Consider the following 27535-nt stretch of genomic DNA (forward strand, 5'->3'; position numbering starts at 1 on the left):
TCCGCCCTTAACGTCCCTGAGTTGAAAGAGGGCCCTCCAGGGGATTTGAAGGACGTCGCAAATTGGACCGAGGGATTTTTCTTCCGGATCGGTGGGTGTTCGGATCGGTGTTAATGAAATTGAAACACTCGAGTGGTTTTGGGGATCGAGGAATCACATAACGAAATCAGGTTAACAACAGCCGTTAGAAAGTAACTTTACCATTTGGTAAAGTATATTTTCAAGTATTTTTTTACTTCTCTCGATTTTCGCTATCATTTTTAACTCATAATCAGCCACAGTCTACGTGGCTTATTATGAGATCATGAGTGGCTAAAACTGGTGCTGCATTATCCACCGCATAGCATTATTCATCCTTCGAACAACACGGGCCTGAGGACTAACTTATTTGGCAGCCTCAAAACATTCTTGAGCGAAGGTTTTTGTCGTTCAAGGAAGTAATTTCGATGTTTCGAGATATCTTTCCAATTTAAACTTAAAGAAGGTAAATGCAGCATGAAAGTTCTTGCGGAACAAGCAGAGGGTAAAATGAACTCTCGGGCAGAATACCCATCAAATCACTCGAGACAACAAAGGAAACGGAACGTAGACAACCTTACTTTTTCTAACTGTGGTGATACGGGGTTTGCAAATCCACAGTTACAAATTGCACCTTCATCTATGAAACATTCCCTCGATTACTTGAATCAAGTCGAGATCAAAAAGAAAAGAAAAATAGACTTACTATTATGTCAAACAACTGACGTCACCTGGTCTCCAACCCTTGGGATTGTCTGGCATTTCTGCGCGCCTAGAAATATACAATTACTTAGGGATATGCCCTCGAATTTCCCTTAGGATTCCCGCCTTCGCTGCTTATGGTGCGTTTTCTTCTGAAAGTATTCCGCAGCGAAAATTACATGCTATGTTCATTCTTATTGACTGACTGGTCGTCGAGTCTGAGTGGTAACAAAAGGTGAAAGCAGAGGAGACGCAGAAAAGAGGTGTACAAGAAAGACAAGTGTCTTGAAGCTCGTTTCAGTAACGTAGCATTTCAGTTTAATTTATTTCAAGGACTCTAAACTAGTTATTTCACAAAACTTTGCGAAAGTACCGTAAAAATATACTGCATGATTACCTGTTGCTACTAATTAATTAGAGATGTCCTCAGTTTTTCATTAAAATATGCTTTATATGCAGCAATTTCATTGAAGAACCCACTTTCTTCACAAATGGAATTTCTGGGAGCTGCTTCCGAACCATTATAGCGAGAGCTCGACAAGTAGGTTAATTTCGCTTAGTCAAAGTACACATAACGCCATCCTTGGGTCGAAGCGTGACTCTTTCAAGAATATCGCGTGACTGTCCAGGTACCAAAGAAAACTTGAACGTCTGAAGGAAGCGTGACAGCAAAACCTTGGCTTCGATCTGTTTGATGGCAAAACAAGAGGCGATAATCAGACAATTTTCAAAGCTTCATGAAATAAACTAACGAAAGGAAGTGGCGCGAAACGGGGCTGTTCTCCTGTTCATTAGTGTGTCGATAATATGTCGAAAATCGTGTGATAAAATCTCTTATTAATTACATTGCTCTCTGCCTTGTCGCTCTACAATTTTAAAAGAAAACAAGATAATGTAGAGATTAAAACCAATTCTTACCACCAACCCCTTTTTGATACAAGTCAACTTGTTCTGTTCAAGCTTACAAACTCCTCTTGAAAAATAAATGAAACGCGCACTGGGACAGAAACAGGATCCTTCCGTGGGGGTCCTACCATAAGTATCTTATGGGCATTTTGAGGTGTGCTTGGTTGTTTTACGAGTACGATAGAGCGAAGATCATCGAAAAAGAGAAGAGATCATAAGGGATCCCCCCCACCTTACACAACCGGCTACTCCCTAGTTGCCTTACCTGTGCAAAGTTTTGTCCGATACAGTTCCGGGGTCCAAGTGAAAACGGGAAGTAATTGTAATGAGACCTAAAAGCGGCATCGAGAAAAAAAAACAAAATTCCTCACACATTAATTTGAAGCTCCCTTTTCATTTGAAACATATACAGTTGCGTTGTATACCGTGGATAATACCTGAGGGTGAAATATTGACGAAGTCACTGTGGTCGTTGTATGAGGCGAAAATTAATCCTTGAAGTTTTAAGTCCTCTCAGAAGAAACCTCACTTGTCATATTCACTTTTCAGCGACAGTTAAGTCCTTTTCATAAACTACCCTCCCTCGAATGATCACACAACACGAGCGACTGTTACTCTCGCGTTCGAATCAACCTTTTATTGCACATGGCAGTCATACCCGATGTGCTGTTTTGGGTCGGATGACCAACAAACAATAGGATTGGCTCTGAACACAATTTAAATCAAAGCACGCTTCTTACAACAACATGACCGGTTTACTCTCATGTCTCATAGTTCCGTTCGCTTGTATAATGTAGGTCCTAATGGCGTACATTGAACATCATACACAAAAAGAGAAATGTGGATAGGTTCTCGTTTAATTCCACAAGCGTATTTGCGTCAAAGGTCACCGTGACATTTTTGTATAGACGAATATAACTAACCAGCTCGTGAAGAGTAGCACTAAATACCTATTGAATTCTTCTGAGTCATCGTCGAATCTGTAAGGATTGAATTCCTCAGGCTTAGTCCAGTACTTAGGAGATCGGCCGCTGACGAAGGTGCTCATCTACAAATTAATAAGCACAATCTTATTCGTTTGGGGGAGAAAAAGGAGGAAGCGAAACGAAAAGTTTATTCTAAAAAATTAAAAAGCTTTAAAGAAAAAATTGCACAACTCAAATAGTTTAGCATTAAGCGGTCATTGTTTTTACTAACTGATTTACGTAGAAAAGGAAATTGAAAATTTGATTGAGAATATTTGATATAGTGTTCTGAGCAGTGTTAGGTCATTCTGTGAATTGTGAAATATGTACATCGATAATTGTAGAAGCGTTCGTGAGTCCATCAACCCTGTGGGAAAGCTACGAAAATTATGAAAATTGAGATGAGGGCCGATTCTCGTCAACAGAAGGGGAAGGAGCAATTGAATTGTTTGAAGTAAATTTGACATTTGCGCTAACAAGACGTAAATAGAGACAGAGACAGAGATAGAGATAAAGACAGAGAAACTGCATTATGGAGAGACAATTAATACTATACCAGGATAGGAACGTTGGCAGGTATTTTGTATCCTCCAAATTCTCTATCCTTTTCACAAATTCGTAGTGAACCAGAACCTCCCGCAGGGTATAGACGTAAGGTTTCTTTCAGTACCTATTAAAAGTGACAAGTAGTTTAAGTCATGATCTATGGCAGATACATATCATCATAACTCATGCTGACGACGTAGTCATAAAAAAAAGTTTAAAAAGGAAGCGCTATTAATTAATTGACCGAACCTTAACGTCTAATACAGCGCTTTTCGATTGAGCGTCAAGAAACAAAACTAAAGCGATCACTACGACCAATCAGAACAAAGGACAATGTCAGAGCAACAACTCAGAGGAAAAACAAGCAGTAAACAGCTTAAACGCGGGAAAACAGGAGTGAAAGAGTAGTGTTTGGTTTTAGTTTGTATCTAATTGGTTGAGAGGGTGGTGCAAGTTTTCAGGAGCAATCAAAGCTCGAATAAATGCAAAAACAATACAATTCAGGATTACTTTCGACAGTAAATTAAAAATTGTTCAGAGGCATCTGGGAAAGTATTGCCACTCGTCGTTAAGCTCTATGTTTTTCAATTCGACTCATTTTTCTTATAAGTTTGCGGGCAACTTCGCCAGAGAATTCTTAAAATGCGCTAATAAACGGCTAAACTGTAGCTACAAGCCATGAACTATTTAATCCAAAAACTGACCAACCAACGATTCCTAGCAGTCTCGTGAATTCACTAGTATCTGTGTGTGTTTTCTTTTCTTTTTTTGGTTGAAAAAAGGTTACTAAAAAGGGAAGCGTTACCAGCCCGAGTTGTTTGAGTTTAGCCAGGTCATCAAACGCAACATGCTGTTTAGGTCCCAGAACATCATGTATTTCTTCCAACAAACTGGACGAGAAAAAAAGAAAAGATTACGATGTAACGTAGTTTGTTTGTGACATTCCTACAGACAAACTGAAGTTAACCCTTTCTCCCCCATGAGTGACCAAGACAGAATTTCTCCTTACAATATCAATACAATACCCACCAGATAAATGATGAGAATAAAGAAAAATATCAATTTAGAGATAGCTAGTTGATCCAATACTAAATTCTCTGAACAAACATTATTAGAATTGTATCGTTGACAGTAAAAAGATTTGCAAATTTGATCTGGAAGCTAAAGGGTTAAAGAAAACTCAGAAAAAAATTTTAAAAATCAGCCAGGACTTGACCTCAGCCTTCTAGATACACGTTGGCTACCACTACCATCCATAGTTTAAAGAAGTATCGATAGGTTTCTATACGCAACATATTTTGCAGAGGTTTCCCGACCTGATCGTGCACATCGTTCAATACCCTCAATCTGTTCAGTCACAGTATGTAAGCACGTGAACAGAAGATTGCGTATGGCAATGAAAATAGTAAGTACATACCGAGAATATGCGTCTGCTGCGTGGAGAGATGATAAGAGTTTTTAAGCCAACTGATTTACATGCGAAGTGTCTTACCAGCAACGAAGAAAGTAACGAAATCATCCAACATGTCCTCAATTTCAAGGTTTGGAACTGATTCTAGAAAATTAAAAAAGAATATTTATCAGACTGACTGCACACTGAATGACTGACTCACACACTGACTGACTGACTGACCGACCGACCGACCGACTGGCCGACTAATAAACTAACTGACTGACTGACTGACTGACTGGCTGGCTGACTGACTGATTGATTGACTGATTGATTGAAAGAATAACTGACTGACTGACCGGCTGACTGACTGACTGACTAACTCATATGACTGACTGACTAACTGACTGACTGAAAGGCTGACTGACTGACTAGTTGACTGACCAACTGAATGACAGACTGATCGACTGACTAACTGATTGGCTGACTAACTGACTGACTGACTAACTGCCTGACTGATTGACGGACTGACTAACTGACTGGCTGAGTGACTGTCTAACTGACAGACCGACAGACTGACAAACTAGCTGACTTACCGACTAACTGACTAACTGACTTACTTACTGACTTACACATTGGCTGACTGATTGACTCACCAACTCAGCAACTGAGATACTGATCACACACCTAACAAAACTAACCTTGCTGTTGAATAATTCGATGTAATATATCATCAGGGACCTCTTCTCCTCTTGCCATGGCATGCTTTCTTGCTTCAATGACTTTCCTTCCAGTTTCACGCAAAAACTTTACTGCCTTTATCACGCGCCATTGGTATGGATATTGGAAAATGTTCCACTGAAAAAATGTAAATAAACCAAAGAGTAGAATCATTGATGTGCCACTGGTTTAAACATATTCGGATTAATGTCAATATCTTAGCAACTGCACGCCTTCCCCTAGCCAAAAAGGTGGCAGCTTGGAGCACTGTATCGATTTATTTACTGATTTATTAATCTATGTGGCGCCATGGCACGAATGAAGTACCTTGTGAAAAATGCTCATTTGTGAAACGTGAGCTCCTTCAAAGCTCAGGGAAACTGCATCTCTAAATGTTGTATCCTTTCCACTCATTACATCTACGTCCATGCCAAAAGCAACCTACACAACGACAAAGAATTCAAAACGATGATGCTCCTTAAAACATTTAAAAAAATTAACAAAGTAATCCTAGTTACTCCTACGTCCAGATATTTTTTCATCAATTTCCTCTAGCCTACAAGCAGACCCTTATTATTCGCGCCGCAGCTAGGACACACGTTTCTCCACCCACGAGACAATTTGGGACAAGTGGGGGAGAGTTTTTCCAAGGGTCTGGCACCGGAACCCTTGGAGACTTCGGGCTTGTTTGAAGTTTAGCTATTAACACCATTAAGGCAGTGTATACACCTTAGTGGACAGAATTCATGATAATCACAAATATCTTGGTCGTTCAATGATTGGTCTAAATGCATCCTAATATTTGGAAAATAACTGTCGATATTCTACTCAAGTGATAATCCCAAATTTTCAACCTAAACCTGAATTTGCTGAAAATACAATCAATATCTTTCCTTAAAAGCTAAAAAAGAGGCTATCAAGTATGTAAGCATACATTGCATCACATAAACAAAGGCTGAGTTAGTCTTCTCATGCTGGCATTTTAATTTCCCCTGCTTGAATCTGTTTGATTTATCATTGGTTCTTTATGAAAAATACCCTTTGATCTGATTGGCTGCTGTGTTAAGTTAAGTTTCGTTTTCAAAATGCTTCATCTAAATGTGTTCTGAATCACTTACGACATAGGACCAGCTCAGGTGTTACCTTGCAAATGATATCCAAAGCTGCATGACCAAACTGTTCAAGTAAGCAAACTTCTGTTTTCCCATCAGCCATTTTGCCCAGATGAGTAATGAGGAGATCAGCTGTGGCATTAAAAGAACTCATCAAATCTTTAAGGTACCTGTCAATGAGAAAGTGATTTAAACAGGATAGAGTGAAGCATGTGCATATTACATCTCAGGAAAATTCTGAAATGTAAGTTCTTCACTGTACATCTACAAATGTAGCAGCAAGAAACATATATTATTAATTAAGAATATGAAACATACTAGAAATAAACATAAATAACTTTTTTGAAATGAGCATAGGACAAAGAAGATATTCTGAGTACCCATGAGGAATCATACGTGGACTTCGTAATGGCCTCGCTTACCATAGAGTCTCTGTGGCTCAGTGCTAGGGCATTGGAGCAGGGAATCGGAAGATCTGGGGTTCGATTCGTCATAGGTACTAAGAATTTTTTTTCCTTGTGCCACGCCTGTGACAAGACGAAAAACATCTTTCTCTCACACCATCATTGCTTACAAAACTGAAATTATTCACAATACTTAAGAAACTAGCAATACAAGGATTACTTATTCTTTTTCTAAACTTTGCATTTCAAACCTTACGATAATACAAAAATATTGCTGTTTTTTAAAAAGTATGAAAACAGCTAAGCAGAAAGCATTATCATTATTCATGATAGTGATTCAGGTGGACTTAATGAAAACTTCAAGCCAATGTAATCTACCCTTTCACCCCCAAGGATGATCAAAAAGGAGTTTCTCCTTACAGTAGCAATAAAACTTCACCCAGAAAAGGTTTGAGAAGAAAGAAAAATGTTTAGTGGGGGTATATATGGTTTGATTTAGCACCATATTTTTGAGGCTAAAATTATAAGATAGTATGGCAGACAATATGGGGAACTAGTGTTTAGATTTAGAAGTGAAAGGGTTGGGGTACCCCCAAAAATTTTCTAGAAAATTAGATCCTACTACTTAACTATCAATACTTGCTTGCGGTGAAAAGCTGGGTTCATTATGGCACGTCTTTGTTTCTAGGCCTCATTATCCACATTGGTGGCCAGACCATTACCAAGGAATCTAAAAAAATGCACATCTTATTACAGCATTGACTTCACATGTAAAAAGTCTTCATAAAAAAACTGATTCAGATGGATACACTCAGTAACAGGTTAACCCTGCCCCCCCATCCCCTCTTTTCCACCCAAAGATTTTTTAAGGTCCCAAAAGCCTACAAATTAAATCATCATCAGCATTCTAATTTTGTACTCCTGGGTGGAGAGATGTGCTGTGACAGTAAAGTGTCTCTAAGCCAAGAATACAACATGGTAAACTTGGCCAGTAAAGTTTAAAAACACAACTTTTCATCTGGAAACCAGCCCAACAAAACTAAGATGTGAATATTTGAAAGAAATCTTTGCAGTATATAATGAACACTACCTAAGCAGTAGTGGCAAGACAGTTTTGGGAATACCAAAACTTCAACACCTGTGAGACTTGGTAGAAATTAACTATCCCCAGTAAAATATCATGTTTATGAGTTAGAAGACAAGAACCTGCCCCTTAAACTTTTCCCAGTCTTTCCTATAGATACCAAAGAGGACAAACAGAGATTCTTTACTTCCATTTCTGACCAAACCATGGTCTGTAACACCTGCAATGTTCTTATACTTTTAAGTTAAAGAGCCCCTTGCTCTGGCAGAAACATGACAATTAGACCACAATAAAAATTACACTCCCAGGCACATTTGTTGGGACACCTTAACTGTCTCCCTTGCCTCTCTCAATGTTGGTCTACAAGATGACTTAGAGACATTGGGAATTAACAACATTGAGTGAAGGAGAGGGAGAATTAGAATATCATAGACACTGATCCTAACAGTATGCAGGTAGAGCATTGGAGCATTGGTGCTGGGAATCCAAAAGTCTGAGGTTAAATTCCTCATGGGGACTCAGAATTTTTTCTTTGTCCCACGCTCATGTTAAGAAGAAAAACATCTTTCTCTATTTCTTTACCAAGCTCTCTCTTATTCCAAGATAAACATTGTTCAGGAGAAGTGATATCCAGACTAATTATGTCTGGGAGTGTATAGCTATAAAATTCGAATCAAACTTAAACATAATAAAATAAAGTAAATTTACCTTTGCCCAAAGAGATAGTAAGGATTGCAATAGGCTAAGAAGTGCTTTGGGAGGTTAGAGACAACAAGAATGTCCTAAGAAAAATTGAAAGGAAAAATTTTTTTAGCCTACAATCTGGAAGACCTATGCAGGGATATCAAGCTTGAAAAATCAACCAAAAGTGAAAAATAACTCTCCTAGCTATGCAAGTAACTACAAATTTTTGTTTCCATGCATAAGTGCATAAAAAAGTTGACATTAATCATTGTATATTTATTAATAAATGAGAGGTAATTCTTGAAAATTGCTAATTTCCTGAATATGATTAAAAAAGCTGCAGAACTGTTAATTGATTAAGACATGGGACAGCACAAAATAACTGAATTAAAATACCAAAGTCATGAAAATTATCACACCCTCCACATTTGTTAGTCTAATTCCAAGGAGTTCTTTGTCCAGATTATATAGTTTCCAATAAATGCTACCATGAAATGCAATCAATTTGTTTCAGGTGGACTGTATGAGTTGCAATGAAATTGATATACATTAATCTGTATGTTACATTTGCTCAACAAGTACCTTCACCATCTCTGGATCAGTTACCACAATAAATGGGAAATGCATAAACCAACAAACAAAAATTGCACCATATTCGATATGCCTGTATAAACAAAAGAACAAACAAATCATGAGAATAATTCAGTAAAAACTTACAAATTAATTTGCCATTAAGTCAACTTCAACTTAAAAATTATTTCTGATCTAAAATCTGAAATCACATTTACCAAAGTACTTAACCCTTTAACCCCAAAGAGTGACTAGCATCTAATTTCTCTTTACAATATCATCCCTGAAACACATGCACCGTTGTAAGGTCCAAAGAAAAAAGGAATGATCACCCTCTAAAGGAGGTCTTGAAGCAAAGTTATGGTTATGAAGTTCAAATTTTTGTCACTCTTTCAAACTTCTTTAATTCTCCCAAGACCTTTAGAAATGGTATGATTAAACCTAAAACTGGCTCATATCTTAAGCACTGTCAATAGAACAGTAATTAAAATTTACTCCTAAACACTATGATGCAAGGAGTTACTTACCACTGTAGAAATAAGCTGTTAATGGGATTTCCTGCATCATGGCATGCAATAATGTCTTTCAAGTGCCCAGCAAAGAAACTTTAAAAAAAGTGAAAAAAGAAGACACTAAAAATACATTGTGTATAGAGTTGTATGGTGGGAATGCTTTTGTAAAAAATTCCTCTCAAATTTCCTTTCTTGAGGCCTCCTTAAGTTTTCTGAGAGAGACATAAAGCAACTGATGCAATTCAGTACTTAACTTGTTTCTTGGCTCTCCAGCCCCCCTCCGCCCCCCCTCCCTCGACTAGTAGTCGTCTCCCCCCCCTCAATCGACTAATAGTCCATTTCGCAAAATAGTATCTCTCCTAAAATTACTATTTTGCGAAATGTATTTTATACGGTTTAAGAAATAAGAGAAGGCCAACATCTTTGGTGAAACACTAATTTGTAATGTTTAAATGATTTTTTTTTTTGTGACATGAAAGAGTCAGGTTGTCACCACAGGGTGAAAATGGTCGACTTCGCAAAATAGTAACTCTTCTAAAAATTACTACTTCGCGAAATGAATAAAAATCCTTCTTATCAATTGACGATTACTCCAAAAACCTTGTGAAAGTTACCTTTAACTTATTAGAAAATTTATCTGCATTATTCCGTTAGTTTCATTGTATCTCGCCTGGTTTCGTTTCGTTTCACAAAATAGAATAAGCTGCTGTGGACCTTGCTCTAAGTATAATGCTTCAAAACACCATGAAGCAAAAAGCTTCATTTTTTTTAAGACAACAGGGTTAAAACTGAGATAGGGAGTATAAATTATAGATATTGCTCGTGGTGTATGGATAAAAACGAACTCAAATCTGTGAATTAACGTATAGCCAACGAATTCGGCATGTTAGTGGCGAACTCATACGTAGCGCTGGAACTCGACAAGTAGCGCTGGAAACAGGCGTAAACCAGAACAGGTTTCTCTCGCGAGTGAAAATGTTTAATCTAAAACCACTTTACATCGAGCGCACTGAAAGACACACAAGCTACGTAGTACTTTATTGAATATCCTTTGTTCTGTGTTGTGGTCAAAAATCGACAAACATAAGCTCTCGCTATTGTGTGAGTAATTCTCATATCGTTCCGCAATGCACACGGAAATTAACATAAGACGCTTTAACTATTATGTAAACAGTTCTGATAATACTTTCGTCTATGTTCCGAACGCTACTCTGTACTCAGGTCACATTAACTCCTTTAGAAAAAATATGCCATATATGTGGAACGAACTGACTTTTTTGTGGAATGAACTAACTATTTTGTGGAACGATCTGACTATTGAGTGGAAAGATCTGACTTTGAACGATCTCACCATGGAACGAAATGACCGTAAACCTTCGACTTTTTTATGGCCTTAGGGAGGATTCTTATATAGAGGAGAGCGGTTATTAGGGCATGGCACTTATTTGAAAAAACACAGTGATCGAGGAGGGGTAGAAAGGAGGAATAAAGGATAAGCTAAGGTAGACCTCCCCCCCTCCCCCCATACTTCTCCACAAGGGAACATTCCTAGGCAGTAATAAGGTGCAAAAGGCAAGAGGTGAAAGTCCAAAATGCAAAGAGTTGTCATCATAGCAGCAAAAGCTCTTCTGCTGAGTCATTCTTCGTGTCGCAGGAAATTCGGTTGCACTACAATGAAGTGACACATTGACCGCACTTTACAAAGTCGCATCCTGTGCACTAGTATTTAATACACCCAGTTCCTTCTAAAAATACTTACAATTTCGCAAATTAAAAAGGAGCTCTCTTTACTTAATGCGATTCAATTCATGTGCAATGGTTCACTAATTGTACTTGCAACATATATTTTCGGCGGGGGTTGGTCCCTCACCTCCCCGATCTTCGCGGTAATCAGATAACGGCATATATGTGACAAACACAGTCTATATGAATAAAGGGGGTAAGTTTCTAAAGAAACTGTTGTGCTGCGTCGCTGGGAGAGTATAGCAGGTAATCTAGTGTTAACAACTGAGTTGAGAACGTAAATTGGCCCACCGTAAAGAGTTAAAAGGCTGACGTTTCGAGCGTTAGCCCTTCGTCAGAGCGAATGACGAAGGGCTAACGCTCGAAATATCAGCCTTTTAACTCTTTACGGTGGCTTATTTACGTTTTCAACTTAGTTGTTTACATTAAATTACCTGCTAACACAGTCCGGCTATAGACTGTGGGATTTTAAGCCACTTACCTAGTCGGTCTATGCACATACTGAGAGATTTTACGCCGTGCGTTAACGGAGTTAAATTAAGGCACTGTGTGTATATTACCGACTGAAAGAAATTACGCCGTTAGTTAACGGCGTAAAATCTTACAGTACATATACATTACCGACTGCATGAAATTACGCAGTTACTTGACGGCGTAAATTCTCCGATCTTTGTGTCCTCGTAAGACTGTCGCAGAAAGTTCCTAATTTTTACCGATGCAGGCCTTTCAACCTTGCACGCGCACGATTTGCCACAAACGGCGTACAAAGAAATATGATACCCACTAGTTAAATTAGCCACAAGATACAGTCACAATTCAGAGGGCAGGTTTGGCCAAAACGAAGGGCAGTGAAGTGGAAAGAAAAGATTTAAGTTGAAGAAAATAAACACCTCACCTTGTCAATGGTGCAGATGGTATGTGAGCAAATTTGCGCCTTAAACGAGCTACATATAGCGCAAAAATACAGATCAGGACCAGTAATAGGGCGATCACGGCACCAAGTGCAAAAAAAATGTAGCACAACATTGCGTGAAGGGTCAACTCGAGAAAAACTTCTTCTGCAAGAGATTACAACAGAAGCGCATGGGAGACTTGGTAACGAATTCTTCGGGTCTTGCAAAATTTTGAAATCTACCAGAGCGGAAAAGAAAAATACTTTCCTGATCAGATGAATTTCTCGGAAGGAAGCGCACAATTCAGATCTTAAATTCCAGGTTTAAAATGTTCAACGTTCTTGTTAATTTCTCTTTTTCTCTAGCAAGACAATTTCAATCGTAAATATGATTTTCAGCTTTTGCCATTGACAAGTGTATGACAATGTGTCAGAGTGGAATCAAATCTGTAGAGACTTCTGGCCTCAAGGAGCCTGTTATTAGCGACTGGCTCTGTTCTCCGTTAGATGACTTTGATGCTGTCTTAGTTTTTCTTCGCATCTTGGGCAATTACTTTCGTTTAATATTCCCATCCAAGAGCTACTATTTTCAGTTTTGAAAGTAATTGTTCACCTTTAAGCCATTTTAAGCCAAATTATAGTTTTTCAATACCTGTGACATTCCTTCTTGTTGAAACAATAATAACTTCATGTACCAAGGCGTCTTTGTCAAAGTCAATTTTGCGTGTTACAAAAATAGCTGTTTATGAATTTGAAACACTCGAGTAGTTTTGGAGATCGAAGAATCATATAACGAAATCAGGCTAAGAACAGCCTGAGACAGTAGAGGAATGGTATTTTGGGAAATCGGATGTCAAATTGTCTGTTGTGAACAAACACTTTTCATTTTTGTTTGAAATGGCAAGCAAAGGAAAATGACTGAACACCTAACCCAAATGAGGCTCTCAGAGTGAAGTTTATCCGTCTTCAACTGAAAAGGGTAGCAGAGACTCCAGTATAATGACCAGTTCATTTTCATTTTTGAAGTTTTGTCAGTAACTTAGGCGCGACTCTGCTGACCACACTAGTAGATAAGATTTCAGAAAACGCAAAAATACATTATGTAGAAATGATTATTTTCGTTTTAAGGAAAAAAAACAAAGAAGATCAAAGAATGTTATGTTGTGCCTTTCTCAATTTTCCTTTCGGAAAAATGATATCGATTGAAATATTCCAAATGGATGATCCCCAACTTAATTAGTTGCAAATACAAGAGTGGTCAAAGGAGATAACACGAGAGATCATTTTCAGCAACTTTATCAGTTAGAACTGTGCATGAATGAGGCAGGGCCGACTTTCCGTGCAGCACGAACCATTTCTTTTTTGTTCTTGGAATTAATGAAATTCATTGTTAGTTCGAACCTGAAGGGTCGGGGGGGGGGGGGCGTTGGTGATGGGGAGGGGAGGGTGAGAAGGAGGGTGGCTGTGGTGGGTAAGTCCTAATGTTCTCTTCCTCCATGGGCCGTGAAGAATCCTCTAAAATTTTCTTGGCTCCTAACTTCCTAACTAGTACCTGGGGCATGTTGGAGGCACGGGTTTGAACCCCTTCGAAGCTTTAATTTTTTCAGCAATCGCTCAAGGTACAGACTACCTACGAAAATTATTTCTTTGCTTTATTTTCATCCGGAGGTCAAATGAAACTTGATTCATCGCAAGTTGCTATCAAAACAAGCTAAATTAAAATAGTGGTGCAGTTTGAAGTTATTTAATAAGTTACTTCAAGGTCCCTTGTTTTCAATCAGACTTTTTTCGAAATGCACGAAAAGCAATCACGGTCTAAAACGCGACTGTCTGGTTTCTTTTTTCGGGGAAGGATCGTAACAAACTCGTGCCTCCGTCAATGATGAAGTTCATTAAATACGATCCGTTGAAATCCCTCCCCCTTTCGAATTGAAAATCCAGGCTAAGGAGCTGACGCTCTCAGATAACAATCTATTTTGGCTAATTTCAAACTAATCAACTTGACCTATCAACTCTTTTAAGGTGTAATTTTCTTTTGTGGTTTTAAGATAACGTGAGAAATTTCCTCTTCGCCTTTTCCTTAAGGATCTCGTTATCCCTTAAAGATCTCGTTATGTTCGTATATGCAGCTGGTCCACTTCTTCCTTGAAGTTCTCTACTGACAACTGCTCCTGTTATTTTGAGGCTTACTCGGTTCAACCGGTTTATTCTTTTTTTAGCATATCATAAAATTACAATTTCAGGTTTGTCTTCGATTTAAAGCTATCGTTTACAATTTGTGTTTTGCGACTGAGCTGAAAATCGTTGATGAAATATCATGACTTCCTTAACTTCTTCAAATTTAACCGAATTCTATTTAAAGTTGAAATTTCAAAGGCAATGGGGAGTTGCTTTTCTCTCATAAACCAAACCCCCCCCCCCCCCCCCCACTTTTGGCCTCCTCTGGGAACATGTTTAAGCGAACAGAACACAGAAATATTTGACCTTGTACTGTCAATTACACAGCCGTTTGCGTAATTATGTCAAATTTGTTTTTGTTTCACAAAGTCTCGAGAAATTTTTTCAAGTAGTCTTTCGAAAGAGAAGAAAAAACAGTCAGCACAATCAGGTGATAAATTGATGGTTTTATGTTTGCGGTAAGCGTGTTTCCATATCTACACAGATGATTATGCTGGATTCATTTCCGTAGACTCCGTTAGAGGAAAGAATCGGTTATTCAGAGATAAAAGTGCCATTGAATCAACTTAATACAGGAGAACTTCTAAGGACACCTTCCACCTTACGATGGCCATTTTCAAGCTCCGACGAACGCTCTGTGCATTCTCAGTTCTCTTAAACTCTCTGCAATGCCTCTGAGCGATAGCAAAGGCCTTGCATTACAGCACGTCTCCATGCGAAGTGAAACACCGACTGAAATACTGTATTAAAAACTATCAACAAGCTCGACTTTTTGATCCTCGTCAGCTTTATTTTGCTTAAGAGAAATCGTCTTCAATGCCAAAAGCGAAAGATTTTTTTCAATCTTACAAACCCAGTTTTCCTTATTCTTTTTGTTTCGTCGCCACTGTTATTCTAATCACCGATTACTGATTTCCTTTTGACCGATGTAATTTTGATTGTGTCTGATGCGTATCTAAATACAACATAAGCATTTTCTTTCTTTGCATTTAAAATGTTCTCAACAACATATTACCGCCCTTTCCCCCTCCTCTGTACAAAGGCCACTTTCCTCCGTCGCTGAAGTGGTTATTGCTGAGAAGTTCGCCTGGAAAACAAGCGTGCGTAACAGAGTCGTGACCACAAGCTTTTGTTGTCTGGTCTGTGAGAAACGCCAACACATGAAGGTTCTTCCATCTGCCGAAAGGTTAATTGATCTCCCTATCTCTTTAATGTGCTAAGGCAAGTTTGTCAAAGCGTATTCACTAAATCTTAGCATCCTTTTTCTGTGGACAAATGATGAAGAAGTCTTCAGAAACTTCACTAGAAGAATCTGTGCGTTGATTTCGGGATAATGAGTTGACCCATCTATCAGTGTGCCATTAATCGACTGCGTAGTCTACTCCATTCGCAGTAGTTCGTTGACCGTATGCCTGACAGAATAAATGAGTTTAAGCTTGTTTGTAGAAATATCAGAAATTCGTCAAGGTTAAATTCTTCCCAGCTTATCAAGAGAAATACCAATGATAGTACACATTCACAGCAGGGCTAGGTTTTCCGGGAAAATTTCAAACGCGTTCCCTGCCTTTCATTGGTATGCTTCCACAGAAGGAATCGATCAAAAGTGTAATGGCGGTGCCAACTTGCGAAGGTTCTAGAAGTCGCTAATCGTCTCAAAAAATAACTGACCTTGAGATATCAATCTGGCGCCCTATGACGGGTAGGAAAACTTGAAAGTTTGTCGACAAGTCAGTTTAAACGAATAGGGGTCAGCTAACTCTCTTGAAAATCCAGTCGTTATTGGCTGTGAGGTTTTTCCGTAATCGCTGATAGGTGGGCTCGCAGACACCGCGCTATTTTAGCCAGAAATGTGTCTGGCAAAGTTATTCTGAAGTAGATACGATCAACGACGTAAGTTTCGTCTATCGACTGTAACATGAAAACCCACTACAGCGTTAGCTTCAAGATCCAAAAAAAATGCCTTCTTTGGTGGTTGGTCATTTTGTTCACAATCCTCTTGGTCGTAGCGATCGGAATGTTTGTTTTTCTTTCACTCAACGCCAAATATAATTTTGCGTGCGTGTTAGGATGTGCGCCTGAGGCAAAAGCGACTCGCGCGCAAACCTTAGAAAACATACCACCATCTGTTGTCATTACCGTCGCTGGTACTCAGTCAAGACTCAGAACCTCGGAAAATGAGAGAAAAAACAGCGAGAACCCAACGCAGAAGCAAGTCACAAACACAGGGAAAATTACGAAAGTCATTGAGATTGACCGCGATACGATTATCAGTTCCAGAACTCCGATTATCCATTCGAACACACCGCCAAGCGTCAGCACGAAATCTGTGGTCAGAAACACAAACACAGAAGGCGGAAAGTCACGTTCACACTCCAGATCTAGAACAGCGGCCAATGTTACGCCGCAAGTTAGCATCTACCCCACAAAGAAACCTCTTGATATTGTTGATTATATCAACATCACCGGGAAAATTTCGTTCAAAGGAAAAGCTCCAAAGCGACTTTCCCGACCATCCCGCCTAATTGTAAAGTTTGAAGAAGGTTCCCTGGCTGATGCAACTCCAGTTGTGCTCGCTAAATCAGTCGTAGATTTGTCAAAGTATCGCCAGAGGAAACCTCTTTTTTACACAATAATTTGCAAAAGGCCTCCGTTTTCAGCATCTTTTTATACCATCTCTGCGGTTTTTAACAAGGGATGGAAACCAAGAAGGAAAAACAAGTGGATCAGAAAAGGGGACTTCCTGACTGACACCAATTTTAGGGTACACATAAAAAAGAGCAAGACACTCTACCAAAGAAACATTCAACTTGTTAAGTACAAGTAGTGATAGAGATCGGAGACATAACGATTTCAGAGCATCACTAGAGCTCTTAGGAACTAACTTTAACGAACCCGAGAGTTTATGAATATGACTCTCCACTTACAATTGTTTCTCGGATCTTAAAATTACGAGGAGGTAAAGAACGTAACCGGAGAATTTTCGACAAGAGTCGATCCGTAAATGATACCATATCAGCACTGTCACTCTACTTTCGTATAACTTTTTATCAAAATCGCGTTTCTGATCGACACTAAAACCATGCAGTGGATATTTCGCTGTAAACAAAGGTAACACAATATGTTTAGACGTAAACAAAACCATTCACCTCATAGGTGGATACTAGAAGGATATTGATACCAGAAGAGTTATTTCTATGAAAAATTACCTGGTAGATTTGCTTTAGATGCCCCCTCAGTGCGGAAGGGACTTCGAGAGGTCGGTTAGGCTGTAAACAATGTCATTAAAGTTCGAACCTGAAAGTTAACCACAGGTAACAAACCCTGTTGTAACGCTCTTCTTTTAAACTCTGCACATCTCTAATGGTTCCCTGTCACAGATACCATAAAATTCCAAAAGTCACGACCCATGAACGCTTTATTCACTCGAGTCGAATTGTTTCAGACGCTAATTGAAATGATCAAGTTGGCAGTTTTCTTTTGGCTAGACTGAAGCGTCGTGAAATTATCCCGCTTGTTAGTTCGCTTTTCTTCGATATGGAAAGACCTGGAAATAGATGGTCAATGATTTATTAACATTATTTGCCCTGGTGTGTATGATAAAAATTCTATCAATCAGCCCAGCTTTCTCCTACTTGCCTTAACCCTTTAACTCTTAATATCTCATTAGTAATTCTCCTTACTATCTCCCATACAGTTCTTGTGAAGTTAGTTTGGAGAATTTGGTATTGGATCAAGTAATAATCCTCTAATTAATGTTTTTCTATATTCTCATCACTTGTCTGCTTGATATTGTATTGATATTGTAGAAATTCTGTCTTGGTCACTCATGGGAGTTAAAGGGTTAAGCAATGGCCATTTTTGGCCATTTTACGGCTAATGGTTAACTTCTTTCCGTTAAAATTAATAAAAAAAAATTTGCACGGTTAACTTTTTTTACGACTAACGGTTAAAATTTGACAGTTTTTATACCTGACGGCTGATTTGTTATTTGCCATTTTACGGCTCACGGTAAACCTCATTGAGACCCTCTGTGATCAGAAAGGTTTCAGAGATAACTAGTTGTTTACCGTACCAGCTGGCCTGATCTCTGACGTTACATCAGTTTCAAGTCTTTAGAGAGTTTTAGATCAACGTTTGTTTCTTGTTACGTGTAACCGTAAACCTCTAGAAGACACGTGACCAGACTTTAGCCGTCACGTTTGCCGTTCGCGGTTCACGTTTCAACTTCGGGAAAGGCAGTTTCAGGTAGGTCAACTCCCTCGGCGCTTTTCTTCTTCTTGTTCGAAAGTTCTCACGCATATCCCGTAAATATATGCCATTTGAGGTATTTTCTTTTTAGCCCATGTGTTTGAGACGGTAGAAAACCAAACTTAAAGGCCACATTTTGTGTTTGAAAATGACAAGCGACTAAATACAGGAATGGCTCCGACCTGTGATTGGATGATAAGAATAGTAAAAGTCAATAACTTATATCTTAACTCCTTGCACGTGAGTATGGTTGACCGCGTGTCTCGAAGAGGAACAATGAAATATCAATGTGAAAACACCGATGAGTCAAACAAGAAATGGCTACATACATAATGAAGAGAAAGCAGAGTCTAGCTTGTTCAGCGAGGTCGTTCAGCGATATTCCGGCGATGGAAAAGTCATCTGCTGACTAGCTCCGCTGACTAAATTCATTTAGTCAAGATTTAGATATATGAAAATTCACATATTTGCACTGCGGTGGAAAGATGAAATTAGAAGATCCTCGCAGCTAAGAACACTACTGAAACTAGTAGTTGTAAGTAGGACCTGAAAAAAATTTTTCAGGCCCGTACGGGATTTGAACCCATGACCTCTGCGATACCGGTATCGGTATCGCAGAGGTCATGGGTTCAAATCCCGTACGGGCCTGAAATTTTTTTCAGGTCCTACTTACAACTACTAGTTTCAGTAGTGTTCTTAGCTGCGAGGATCTTCTAATTTCATCTTCATTTAGTCAGTTCACGCGCACGACCAGAGACTGGAGCCATTCCTGTATTTCCATTCCTTGTATTTAGGAACTACATAGCCCTGTAGTAAGAAAAGAGGGCTTCACTTGCAAGCACTGTAGACTTCAACTTTAGAAGAACCTAATAAATCGCTCTTTCAGTTTTTATCTCAGTGTATGAATTACTTAGCCAGAACGAAAAAAAAAATTAACATACGCATGAGTTGGAGCCATTCCTGTCTGCGGTGAAATACACGAATGGCTCCAGTCTCTGGTCGTCCGCCTAAACTGACTAAATGAGTTTTGTCAGCGGATGACTTTTTCATCGCCGGAATATCCCTGAACGACCTCGCTGAACAAGCTAGACGCTGCCTTCTCTTCATTTTGTAAGTAGCCATTTCTTGTTTGACTCATTGGCGTTTTCACATTGATATTTCATTGTTCCGCTTCGAGACACGCGGTTAACCATACTCACGAGCAAGGAGTTAAGATATAATCTATTAACTTTTACTATTTTTATCATCCAATCACAGGTCGGAGCCATTCCTGTATTTAGTCGCTAGTAGTTTACTTTTGTTTTGATAAAGACGATGCGTAATGGTACTTCCGATTTTGGGACCGGTGAACATTTCTGTGCCGGTTTTTGTTTATTCGAAATCGAATGGAACCCTAGCATGAAAAACATATTGCTGTTTTTCTTGATTTTTCTCAAGTATGCCTCCATTTCGTTGGCCGCTTGTGGAACAAGACTTACATTTGGCGAGAGAAGTAAGTTGCCACAGACCTGAAAAACTGGCTGAGTGGGATAAAATTGCTCAGAGACTCAGTGAAGCCTTCAGTAATGGTAAAAACTTCGTTGAACTGAAGGGAAGAGGTTGCAGGGAGCGAATGGAGCGCCTGTTTCAAAAACGTAGGGCCGAAGATGCAAGATCGTTGAAGAGGTTGGTTGATTAATTATGTTTGATTTTGACAGTCTACACAAAATTTTCCGTGAGTGCTTCAAGCAAAATTTCTGCTGCAAGTGCATAACAGTGAACTGTCTGGACTTTGCTTGGTTATCTTGTTTATATTCACTAAACTACACCCCTACCCCTTTCCCCTCTGTCGGTGGACTGATTTGAAAAAGATAATTCAGTTTTTTCATTTTCTCTCCAAAAATCTTAATACTTTTACAATAAATCTGGCTTTTGGATAATTTTCATTGATATGAAGGGAATAAAGGTACTAAGATCTTGGTTGCTTTCAATAACATGGGTGTTGGGGGGGGGGAGGATGGGAGAGATTTTGTGTTCAAACTTTTAAGCCTTTTTGCTGAAACATAACACTTATCATGATTTCTGAAATGCAGTATACAATTGAAAACATGATTAAGAGTTAATTCTTTTGTGTAATACAAGGTCAGGAACAGAGGAGGAATATGCGGAATTACAGCAGTTATTGGATGATATTGATAACTTCCGCAAAGATATGAGTGAGCTGAGGAAAGAAAAGGCCACTAAAAAGATAAGCAACAGCAGATAGATAGAAAAAAGGCAGAGGAGATGAGAAGAGCTGCAGTGGATGGATTAGCAAGTAGGTTTGCAAAGCAACTGTAAGTATGTTTAGGGAGATAAGAGATTTAACAGCTCAACTCTTTCTTATCAGAGAGAAAACATAATAGTTCTTCATTGGGGCCATCATCACACTCCACCGATACAACAAATGAAGAAGAAAATGGAAGCAATGATGATGATGATGATGCTGCTGCTGCTACTGATGATGATGATGATGTGTTTCAGGATCGAGATAAATTAAGAGATGTGGTTATTTTGTCTATATACAGTTAAATCATGCACAACCAGTATGATAATCTTTATTTTATCAGCACTATTATTTTAACAGAAATGTAGACAAAGGTTATTGCAACATTTGTAATAGCCCTTCAGCTCTCATAGTCAATGCTCCATTGTTCCATGTGTCAGGTCCTAAAATGAAAGTTTGTAAAAGAGCAAGCAAACTCTCATTAATGGAGATGCTAGCAAATAAGTACAACCAAAGGGCTGAGCTAAAAGAAAGGGAACTACCGTTGCAAAAAATGGAACTTGAACTCCAAAAGAAATATTTGAGGCAGAGGCTGAGGACAGGAAAGCCAAGCTAAAGCTAGAGCTGGAAGAGAGACAGCTCAGGTTGGACCTCTTAAAGGACAAGCGCTGACTTGCTCATTATAGGGCAATAACAGAAGCAACTGTGCAAAGTACATGTCGAGAAAATAAATTCCTGCTATTTTTTAAGTTAAAGTTGTGGAACTTGTTATGTTGTGTTTAAAAGAGGATTGCATCTAAGGTGCATATGTGGGTCTACACCTCATGGAAGTTTGGTTGCAAAAACACAATACATGGTCAGGGAAGTTAAAAAACAATGACATCATGCTTGTGCATTGTATCTTATGATGTTCATATTTTGGGCTAGCAAGTCAACCTCTCTTAAACTAGGAGTGGAATTCATATTTTATAATGAATGTACAGAGAGATTTATGATATTTATTATTTTCTACAATTGCAGACATATATATTTGGTATCTTTAAAGACCTTTCCTACTGTTTTTACGTGTTACGAAAGGAAGTGCTAAGCTACAACAGATTTTAAACTTTGAATAGTTCTGCAGAGCTCATTAGAGTTGTAAAGTTTGTTGATGGAAAGTTGGATAATTAAATAGTTTACTTTATCTATTGATTAGACATGTATGTTTCTAGTGTTGGTGGCTGCAGCTCAAAAAATGAGCTTGTTTGAGATCCATACAAACAAGTATGACAATTTGTCAGAATAGCAGCAACCAGGTAGTACTTTCCCACTGGTTGGAGGAGGACTTTCAAATTTTTTTGGAAATCTAAGTAGGCAAATGTTTGGCAGATCTTCCCGAAGCCCCACTCGACACATGATCTTACTTTGCTTATCTCTTTACTAAATTCATGTTCATGAACAGTGAGATTGACACCTCGAAAAGGTGCCAAGATGTTTCGTGTCAAGCCATATGCAGGATCACCATAGATGACATATGGCTCTCCATTGGGTTTGTTAAAATGTTGCAGCTTAGGCAACAGTCCACTCACTCCAAGCATGAAAGCATCGTGTCGCCATCCTTTAATGGGCCCAAACATATGAGCTATTAGCCCGTTGGGAGTCTGAACTGACTGCAAGCAAACAAACGTTTTTCATTTTAGTCTCTTATGGTTGACAAGGGTTCACTTAGTACTCCCTGTTTTTTAATTGATTAATTGATTCTTTCTTATAATCATTCGACTATTTTTCTTCTTGACACCCACCTCAACCCCCACTTCCTTCCACAACTGAGTATTCTAAACCAAGTTTAAAAACAAGATTTTGTGTTAATGTATAAATCACTGTACCTGAAATTTCAGACAGTGGATACGCTTGTGACCGCTGTACATTATTCTTTGGTTGTAACTAGGTCGTGCAATGGGTCTTGGGGTGCCATCAATAAAACCCCAACATTGGTTAAGAGGAGCACCTTTTGCATGTTCGGCCTGCGAGAAAACTTCGGTGTCTAACCACACTAAATTTATAGTCTGGGAGCAAATGTGGTCCCGTGTGAAGTTCGTGCTGAAAACAAGCACCTAGTGTAAAAGTTTTCATTAGGACCTACTAAACATGAAAAGTTTTGGTGCCAGCTTTGCAACTTGCTCAGACGGCTTTTAAGGGGGGTTAAATTCTGACCCATGAAATCCAGCATGGAAACGAGGCATACAACACATAACTCCTCATAACTTTGTTTATAATAGACGAAAATGCACCAAACCTGCTCACATGATTGGGCATGATCCTCCCTGTTTATTTATGCTAATTTACAGAGGTCACGTGACCTTATGCATGAAAGCGAGGCTGAAACACATAATTTACTATAAATTTGTCCAAACAAATCCTTATCATGCCAAACTTGCTCACCTCAGTTAGACATCTTGCATCGATTGGTGCCACTTTGTAGTGTCACGTGACCTCATACATGGAAACGAGGCTGGATATATCTGGTAGCATCGTTTAGGATGGCATTTGTCTTGCCAAATGTATCAACAACTACTAGGCAGATACATATCTGGTTACCGAGTTCAGATATAAAAATTTCAACTAATCATTGTCCTATAGCCCATAGCACAGGGACGAGACGGATAAAGCAAATACTGTGGAGGCTCCATTTGAGAATCTATCTCGTACACATAATCAATAATTTTGCCAACTTATGATACTGGTTCCATGTATTCATTTTCGCATGTATATTGGAACTAGGGCAGAAAATGAAAATAACGACTACTGCTATTTTATATATACAGTCATGAAAGTCTTACTGAATATCTATATACATTGTTCTGTTGTCCATTCCTATGGAATTTCCTGTTCGACTTCGTCTTCATCATACTCATCATCACTCTCAGCCTACTCGTTCTGGCAATCTTCACTCCACTTGACACCATCCTCAACAAGCGATTGTACTCTACAGCCATGCCAAATCCACGGAGGAGATTAACCAGCTCTTTGCTTCGTACTGCTTGGTGTATTGCTGGGCTAACTGCGAGGTGTTGGGGCATTTCTCTAGTGCAGTAGACCGCTTTTGACCTATTATTGTCAACCTGCCTGTCCGTTAGACACAAAGCTATTGTATTCTGCGCTAATTGCATTGCTCTTTTGTGTACCTCATTACACTTTTTATCAGATAGTGTCTTATTGGGACCTTGGATTATCCACCTAAAGAAGCAGGTAAGCTCTTCGGGGCAGTAATCATGTGTCATTGTATCCAGAGAGCCAGAGAAGACCCATTTCTCGCTTCGATTAATAGCCTTTCTCAATATTGAAGCGGCATCGAAGAGAGTTTTCATAGATTCATTACTGTCAGCTGTGGATTCTACGATATGGATAGCAGCATCTCTACACTGCTTTACGCTGACCCTCTCAGGCTCATTAGCTTCAGTGGGCTTATGGAACTCAACTCCCTTTATCTCTTTCTATGAGCTCTTTAACTGAATGTCGACTTAGAGTCTTTGGACTATTCTCGTTTGAAATGGAATCAAAAGCCTGTTCCAACTGCGCCATGTTGAGTATTTCTCCGCTATCGAGGGCAGCTTGGGTAAGGTTCAAAAACTCCAGCTTAGCCACCGTCTCACTTCTTGACCTTTCCTCGTCATCTTTAATAGTTTTACGCAGGACCCCAGTCACATGCTTCGCCCAGCAGCTTTTATGATATTTAATATCAATGGCATGAGCGTCAGTGCTGTCTAGAGCCGTCGAGAGCTTCACGAGCAGTTTAGGATCCTTTGATTGCTTTACTGCATTATCAAGAGATCTACTAGCAGATGATGTTGACACCAAATGCAGAGGGTTCTGGTACTTCGCTTCCTCTTCACAAAAGAAGCACAGATTGCTGTCACAAGGGACGGTTTTCGACCTTGTAAGAAGATCATGGTTAGTGAAATGAAATGAAATGTTTTGAGGTGTCAAGGATGTCATTACCTTTTCAGCGATTCCAAGATGAAAAACACAATAAAATAAAAAGTTAAAGTTATAAGCCATTACACCTAGCAATTACCTGAAGCGATTCACTTGTCTTTCTTCGAGCTTCATTTGGCCCTCTAACCTCTCTCTGAAACCTCTCTTTTACCCTCTTGATCTTTCCTGAGTGGGTGGTTTCTTGGTAGCACAACCTATGCCATGTTGCTTTTTCTCTAAGCTCTTCTAGTGGTAGATCTTTAAGCACAAGCCACAATGTTTTCGAGTTGATGTCCTCGTACTTTGAACGTTCTTCGATGGCTTCTAAAAGCTTTTGATGGGAAGTTGGGTTTTCAACAAGATTGGCTGTACTTTTTTCTTGGCAGATTACACATAGCTTAAAATCTAAAGGGGCATTAGACCGGCCAAAATCCGTCATACTACAAGCACTGAGATGACTGTAAGTACAACATGGCGGACACTCAAATAATTACCGCTGACCAATAGTTCAGGCTCACAATCACCCAGGCCCCCTGGGTTAAGAATCCACAGGAATTTGTGCGAAATAGGATTGTAGAAATCGCTCATAATAAAGTTGTATAAGCCACACGAAATACATTATCATTACACCTTTTTAGCTTTTATTTTTTTCATTCAAATGCTATACATACAGCATTAATATGCATTACAATGAGTCAACGTTATTGTCTTGGATGATGTATTCACCTTTGGCGTGTTTTGCAATCCAGCCTCATTTCCATGTATTGGGTCACGTGACACTACAAAGTGGCACCAATCGATGCAAGATGTCTAACTGACGAAGGTGAGCAAGTTTGGCATGATAAGGATCTTTTTTGACAAATTTATAATAAATTATGTTTCAGCCTTGCTTTCATGCGTAAGGTCACGTGACCTATGTAAATTAGCATAAATAAACAGGGAGGATCATGCCCAATCATGTGAGCAAGTTTGGTGTATTTTCGTCTGTTATTAACAAAGTTATGAGGAATTATGTGTTTTAGCCTCGTTTTCACGCTGGATTTCATGGGTCAGAATTTAATCCCCCCTTAAAAGCCGTCTGAGCAAGTGGCAAAGCTGGCACCAAAACTTTTCATGTTTAGTAGGACCTAATGAACACTTTTACACTAGGTGCTTGCTTTCAGCACGAACTTCACACGGGACCTTATTTTATGACATTTGCTCCCAGACTATTAGGGAAGTCAGCAATTCTTTGTGACTTTCATAAATGTTATCGACCACCTGAAAGTAAATAATGCTGTGTCATCTAGACATTCATGTAGAACCCCATAGAACCTCTGAGCAATTGTTATTTTCATACTTTGTTGAAGATGAGACTGAGCTCAGATTCGCTTCTTCCGAACAAGGGAACAAGATCGCTCCACCTATTAGGGTAGGCAAGTCTCCTTAGTATGATCAGGAGAGCCTCCATTCCAGTTGCCACCGTACCCTGGACACAGAAAATATCATCTGGTATTTTCAAAACATGTTGCAATCGCCTCATGTCACCCTTCTCAAACCTACGAAATTAAAAGTCGTGCACTTTAAGCTAGGGTTACTTTCAATTAAATCTGGTCAGTTTTATGTAAAAAAAAAAAAAAAAAAAAAACTTGCGCGCGCTTTACAAAACAAAAACTGTTAAAAATTTTATTACTTCTAGGTTCCATACTTCATGAGCTTTACAGTGATACATAGTTTTTTTTTCATAGTTTCTACAAAAGTAGCGCGTGTAGGATAATTTTTCCGGAAGGCAACCTTATTTTGTTGACAGTAACCTTAATTGTGTCTTGGACCATCTTAACTGTTACGAGGTAATTGATTGTAAAGGTCAGTTAACAAAGGCTAAGTTCATTACCTAAATAGCTTTTTACAGTCATCTTCTGAAACATCCTCCAAACTAATGCGGAACCCAAGTTTCTTTTCTGGTGCAAACGCCGTTTCTAACAACAGAAAGTCGATGTCGTCCTCATCACTGCTGCTTTCACTGCTTGAACTGTTGTCAATATCGACCGATAAATATTCGACAATCTGCTTAAAACTACGCCTGAATCGACAAAAGATGAGGAAAGATTTCTTCATCGGCTAATGTCGTGTTAAGAACAGAAAGTTGGACTGAACTTACCTTCGTGCATTCGCCATGTTGTCTTCCCATAGTTCCGTTCTTCATGGCTATTTTTCAGGTGAAATGCGACGTCGGTCGGATTTCACCTGAAAATCTCGAAACTTCTAACTCCTACCCTCAAACCGCTAACTGCGGTTTGAGGTTTGCGGTTTACACACCAAACGTGAATCTAAAACTCTCTGATGCCATCGTCGCTCGACCATATGGGAAGGTAGCTTATTTGTTCTTCCTCCGACTTTTCTTTCAGCGGGCCAGAGAAGTAAAGTTGGCATCGAGCTTTAAACTTCTTGAACGCTTGCGGAGCATCCGGTAAATGCCAATCCATGGTTGAGATCGGTAAACCTGCGAGTTCCGCCATCTTGGTTCCGACGGGCGTAAAAATAAGATAAACTATCGGCCTGGTTCGCTGAAAATACGGTAGTGGCGAGCAGTTCATATATATATCACCGACTGGAAGAAATTACGCGGTTAGTTACTGGCGTAAAATCTTACATATATATATCACCGACTGGAAGAAATTAC

The 27535-nt window shown here is 39.1% G+C and overlaps 3 protein-coding genes and 1 pseudogene across 3 annotated transcripts; 2 read left to right on the plus strand and 2 right to left on the minus strand.

Moving 5' to 3' along the window:
- Window positions 1-1031: 1031 nt before the first annotated feature.
- On the minus strand, window positions 1032-12419 carry LOC131775339 (cholesterol 24-hydroxylase-like; annotated as a pseudogene).
- Window positions 12420-16218: 3799 nt separating this feature from the next.
- Window positions 16219-17745, plus strand: LOC131775378 (uncharacterized). Its single transcript, XM_059091475.2, has one exon. The coding sequence runs from the start codon at window positions 16342-16344 to the stop codon at window positions 17248-17250; it is 909 nt and encodes a 302-aa protein (XP_058947458.2). The 5' UTR covers window positions 16219-16341; the 3' UTR covers window positions 17251-17745.
- Window positions 17746-20112: 2367 nt separating this feature from the next.
- On the plus strand, window positions 20113-20919 carry LOC136283218 (uncharacterized). The gene is made up of 2 exons (XM_066171681.1): window positions 20113-20339; window positions 20796-20919. The coding sequence occupies exons 1-2, from the start codon at window positions 20113-20115 to the stop codon at window positions 20917-20919; spliced, it is 351 nt and encodes a 116-aa protein (XP_066027778.1).
- A 1184-nt stretch (window positions 20920-22103) lies between these two features.
- Window positions 22104-27030, minus strand: LOC136283497 (uncharacterized). The gene is made up of 6 exons (XM_066172459.1): window positions 27014-27030; window positions 26747-26935; window positions 26213-26411; window positions 26083-26133; window positions 22785-22964; window positions 22104-22568 (listed from the first exon to the last, which is right to left on the minus strand). Exons 1-6 carry the CDS (start codon window positions 27028-27030, stop codon window positions 22104-22106), a joined length of 1101 nt encoding a protein of 366 aa, XP_066028556.1.
- Window positions 27031-27535: the final 505 nt, after the last annotated feature.

Source organism: Pocillopora verrucosa, chromosome 9, assembly GCF_036669915.1.
Source record: "Pocillopora verrucosa isolate sample1 chromosome 9, ASM3666991v2, whole genome shotgun sequence".
NCBI classification, from domain to species: Eukaryota; Metazoa; Cnidaria; class Anthozoa; order Scleractinia; family Pocilloporidae; genus Pocillopora; species Pocillopora verrucosa.